This window comes from Austrofundulus limnaeus, unplaced genomic scaffold (assembly GCF_001266775.1).
Source record: "Austrofundulus limnaeus strain Quisiro unplaced genomic scaffold, Austrofundulus_limnaeus-1.0 Scaffold69, whole genome shotgun sequence".
NCBI classification, from domain to species: domain Eukaryota; kingdom Metazoa; phylum Chordata; class Actinopteri; order Cyprinodontiformes; family Rivulidae; genus Austrofundulus; species Austrofundulus limnaeus.
In genome coordinates, this window is record NW_013952471.1 from 1,817,932 (window position 1) to 1,823,391 (window position 5,460).

At 37.8% G+C, this 5,460-nt stretch overlaps 1 protein-coding gene across 1 annotated transcript in view; it reads left to right on the forward strand.

Moving 5' to 3' along the window:
- pnpla7b (patatin-like phospholipase domain containing 7b) overlaps positions 1-5,460 on the forward strand; it is a gene marked incomplete in the record, with an annotated part of 120,415 nt that overhangs the window by 25,049 nt on the left and 89,906 nt on the right. Inside the window, 5 exon segments of the mRNA XM_014010478.1 lie at positions 1,045-1,125; positions 1,336-1,464; positions 2,756-2,836; positions 2,933-3,053; positions 3,124-3,201. Of these exon segments, the coding sequence (XP_013865932.1) occupies positions 1,045-1,125; positions 1,336-1,464; positions 2,756-2,836; positions 2,933-3,053; positions 3,124-3,201 (490 nt within the window).

A 5,460-nucleotide genomic window follows, 5' to 3' on the forward strand; every position in this document is an offset into this window, starting at 1 on the left:
GATTGTTCTTTTTTATGTACAGTGCCCTGAGACAACTTATGTTGTGACTTGGCGCTATATAAATAAACTGAATTGAATTTAATTGAATTCAAAGTCTAGCCAAAAGCTACACGTAGGGAAAAAGTAGGAAAAAAATCTAAAAGTACGGTAGCTAAAACAAATTAAAGAAATGCTAGCTGAAAGATTATGAAACACTAGCTACAATCTAAATGCTGCAAAAGAAAAGGTGAAAACTAACCAAAACACCAACTAAAAGAAACAAAAGACTAGCTAATTTTTTTTTGAATTATATTCAATTTAATTTATTTTTAAAGTTTTCCCAAGGATCATTTAAAGTTACTGTAAATCTAATCTAATGTAGAAGGAGCAAAACACTAGCTAAAACTTAAAGAAGCAAAGGCTAGGTAAAAACAAAAAGCAGCAAAATGATAACTAGAAGCTAAATGTAACAGAGGCAAGGTAAATGGCAGAAGGTTAACTAAAAGGAGTAAAAAAATGAACTAAAATTAGGAAAGCAAGAAAAGTGTGTTGATCCAAGCTGTGAAGTATAGAAGCTGTTCAGCTTATGTAAGCTGAACTCACATGCAGATCACACTGTCTTCCCTCCTTCATTAATGTTGTTAGTTTCTGTTGGCCTGCTCCATGTGGGTGATGTGTTGGTCACATACAATTATGTGCAAAACAAACAAAAGAGAAAACAAACACTGAGGTGAGATAGGAGAGACCTTTTGTATTCAGCCCCTCACTTGTACTGTTCAAACATCTTTTTCTTTTATAAATGAATATTTATGCAATGACTTATTTTACACGTTACATTTCTTTTACATTTAATAATTATGTTGCTTCTGAAGGTAACAGTTGAAGCTTTAAAACCTAAGACCTAACCTAAAACCAATTGAAAATACTTTTAAATGTAGGATTGTAAAGCAACAGAAATGAGTGTTTAGTTAGGTCTAAAAGACAATGTTGTTTCGGTGTGTGTTGTGTGTAGAAGTCTTATTGTTGTGTTCCTATCTTGTGTGTGGATGTTGTGTCCCTCTGCAGGATGGTACTGATGCTGTGGTGAAGGACGTGTTACCAGGAGACAGCGTTCACAGTCTCCTTAGTATCCTGGATGTCATCACTGTATGTCTTTAGTTCATCTGTTCCTTTTTATTCTTCTTTAATAAATAACAGATTTTTAAATGAAGGATATTTATCTATAACAGAGGCTTGGAACTTGTAGGTTGGGCCACATGTTACTAAACTAATTAATAAACCATTTATGATAACATTTTAATTATATTTTGTTTCTATGGCTGTGAGGGTTAGTTTGCTCCTTTGGTTGTACTTCAGGGTTATCCGGCTCCATACAAGACAGTGTCTGCCAGGGCTGCGGTTCCGTCCACCGTCCTGCGCCTCCCAGCTGTTGCTTTTCAATCTGTCTTTGAGAAATATCCTGAGACTTTGGTCCGTGTCATCCAGGTAAGTTTAGCCCGCAGGTTATCAAAGTGCTGTATCAAACAATGCACAACAGGACAAAGCAAACATATTTTTAATTAAAAGCAATGTATTTCTAAAAGGAATGCTAATCACCTGTCCACTAGCCTGGCCCTTGCCTTCCTACGCAGTTCCGCTCAATTCTAGTTTCCTTCACTGCTCCGTCTGGGATTTCTCCCATAGACAAGGATTTATTCAGGAGCATTTCATCCGGGCCAATCAGAGAACAGAATGTGGAGTTTTGAATGATGTCGATTTTCTGCGCAGTGTCTGCTAGTTAGTTTAGCATATGGCAGTGGAGGWAGTGAATGAAGCTAGTCTGTGTTGATAAGGCTTCTAAATTAAATTAAGTTTTTCTGACAAAGCAGCAGCTCTCATTTACAATCGTCTCGTTCGACTCGGTACTTTTCTCCTCTCAGTAAGGTTTACAGTGCACGCCATTTCTGATTAGCTTCTCCTTCACAGTCGAGCTGACACTTGTAGCCAACTGATCCAATCATTTTAAACTTCAGCAGAGGCCACGCCTCCAGCAAGAATAGCTTCTCTAGAGTCCAGACCCTCGTACGAAACAAAGTGAAGGACAAGGGTCTGGTTTTTACCAGGCTACCTGTCCACTATTTTGATAATGTTTTAAACTCAGGCCCTATCCACACAGGAACAGTAAAGGTTTATTATTTATAATAATTAAAATAATCTAAAGAAACAGATTCTTCTCTAAAGTCTGTTGTCAACCTTTGTAGCAATGGTCTGTTCGCATGCAGATATTCCCCTTTGACATCTCTTCCTGTTACTTCACATGCAAATATCTCAACAACTCTTCATCTCAGCTGCATGAAATCTCTTTTATAATATGTTCCCATTGTTACTTTTCCAAAAATTGAATGTCACAGGCACTGTATAAGCTGTATAGCATCAATAAGCAAACAAGGCTTATTATTTGTAAAATAACATTTACCTGAATAGAGCAGCACAAACCACCAAATAATCTGTGATCAAGATTTAAATCATTCTACTGAACTCTCAACAATACCAAAGCAAATGTTGCAGAAAAGATCAAAAATACACCTCAAGTGTATCTATAAAATTAACTGAATTGAGTCATTTTAGTGCAAGCTAATATTAATTTAGTGTCAGTCATCAATGAGTTGTCTCCAAACTTGAATCAGTTCTAGATGAGTCACTCAGACACACCGTTCTCAGTAATACGTTATAAAACTGTGTTCCTTTGTTTGAACACCAGCAGCTCTTGTTAACATGTTTCTTCCTCTTCCTGTAGATCATTATGGTGCGTCTGCAAAGAGTGACCTTTCTTGCCTTACACAACTACCTCGGTCTTACCACTGAGCTTTTCAACCCGGTACTTTATTTACCACAGTCAATATGACATGAATATTGTGCACAAATGTTTGCAAAAGTTGTTTTGAATGACATTTTTGACTTGTGTGTGTAATAGGAGAGTCAAGCTATCTCCTTAGTGTCTGTGGCAAATGTCCTGGGTGAAGCTCATCAGCACAAAGGTTTCCGCAAGCAGTCATCTCATTCCGAGGATTCTGGCTCAGAAAAAATGGATGCAGGTCTGAAATCACTGAAAACACATCTCCTGGAAGGCTGTGCTAATATAAGTTWTTTTTTTTACATCAACAGAGAAATTCAGTCCTTCTGACGTGTCAGCTGCTAAATACAAGAAGACCAACTCTCTGCCCAACCAGAGTGCTGCTACAGGTAAATAAACATCCAGTACTCAGCTCGTACACAGACACACAAACACAAGCATGTTAACAAATATTATGTATTAAGGCTTGGAGGCTGGACAGATACATTGACCATTAAGCGGAGATGCATGTAGTATAAATCCGGGGTTAAAAAGCAATAAATAACGTCAAACAGCCATCTTCCAACCTGTTCTGCCGCTAGAAATAAGTTTTGAACTTTTTACGCCCTCCCTTTCTCCTGCTTCGCAGCTGGCGCCATTATGTCCGCAGCTGACAGGACCGCCCCCCCCCCCAACAAAAGCAGGTGCTCGTTGTACGTTTTTGTTTGCTAAATTTACGAATTTTTGAGGCTCTTTATACAGGTTAATGTCCGAAGAGGTTGACATGTATGCTCCCCTTTCCTCCTGCTTCATAGCGGGCGCTCATGTCCGTAGCCGACAGAACCCGCCCGCGGGTGAGAGTTGTACAGACTTTTTGCAAAATTTATGGATTTTTGAGGCTTTTTATACAGGTACACGTCCAAAGAGGTTGACATGTATGTTAAAGAAAGTCTGTGTAAATAATTTCATCATGAACTACTTTGGAAAAATTTACTTTCAACTGAAAAGAAACTGAAAGTAAACTTCTGGGGGTGGGGGGCTATTGTAAAGAAAATGTTGGGAGGGGGTTTCCATAGCAACTCATGCAAAGCAGCAGGTTCTGAATAGAGCTGAAGAACTGGCAGATCTGACATGGTGAAATTTCTTTAGCTGAGATTAATTTTGTGAATTAAATCAAATGAACATGTTTTATAGAGCCCACAGATGGATCCTAACTTAAAGTTAGGTCAGAGTTTGTCTCTTAAGAAAGATTTTAGATTTAAATTTAGAGATTAGACCTTTATTGTAATTGTACAGAGAACAATGAAATTAAATTTCAGAACACCCATTCAGAAGAAGACAGGACATAACAAACACAGGAGAACAGGTGCTCTGGGCCATGCAGCCACAGACCCTGCACAAAGCKAGGATCATCATCATGAAGACATGAGGAGGTGCAACCCTTAGCAGTTTACAGAACTGTTCAGGAGAAGACATGGCCTATAGCAGGGGTCCCCAACTAAATTAGCAAGAGGTCCACTACCTCCAACATCCAGACAATCTGGGGTCCGAACATTTTTAATCAGTCATCAAAACATTTTTTCATACTTCATTTTTATTTAACATTTAATTACCAGTATAATTTTTAAGCTAATAATCAATCATTCATATGCCCACTAAATCATCCGATGAACAGAAAAGTGCAATCCATTTAAAAACAAACATAAAAAAACAATAACATTACCTATATGCAACAATCTTTCCAACATATTGCATGCAAACCATCATAAAGGTGCTGAAAACTGTGCTGTAAACATTTTTTACAAACTTAAACATTGCACAACAGTCATGGTTCTCACTTCAGTGGAAGATATTTGCATGGACATTTGCAGCCAGCATCTTAAACTATGGCTGGAATTGGGTCAAGACAATTCTTACGTATGCATACAGATATTTGTCAGTTGTGAGAGAAATGTGTTTTTAATCACAACAGTTGAGAAGACTGACAGACAACTGTTTTTTTAGCTACTGAATAATCATTCATATGCTCATCAAATCATCTGCTGAACAGAAAAGTGCAACACAATTTAAGTACAAATATTACAAAAAAATAACATTACATATTGGCAATAACCTTTGCAGCATCTATTGCACACAAACCATCATAAAGATGAAAACAATTCACGTAAAAACCCAAGCAGCATTTAGTAAATGATAACTGTGCTGTAAATATTAATACATATTTTTGACAAACTCAAGAGTCAGCACAATGCAGCTTAAAACATGTTGCACAACAGTTATGGCTCTCACTTCAGTGGGAGAAATTTGCATGAAKATTTGCAGCCAGCATCTTAAATTTTGGCTGGAATGGGGTCAAGGCAATTCTTAAACATGCATGCAGATGTTCATTAGTCAGTTGTGAGCGAAATTTGTTTTTAATCATGTTAAGAGTTGAGAAGGCCGACTCACAACTGAATGTGGATCCAAACATGGTTAGGGTAAACACTGCCACTTTGGTAAGTCCTGGAAACTTAGTCTTTGGCACAGTCTGCATCCAGAAGGTAGTATGATCAGAAGCTTCATATTGCTCTTTTAACAGTACATCAGCTTGCAAATCTATAAGTTCCATTTGCAGAGAACCCACATCCACCCATTTGTAGACATACATGTGCGGCCTCCTGTGCGAATGT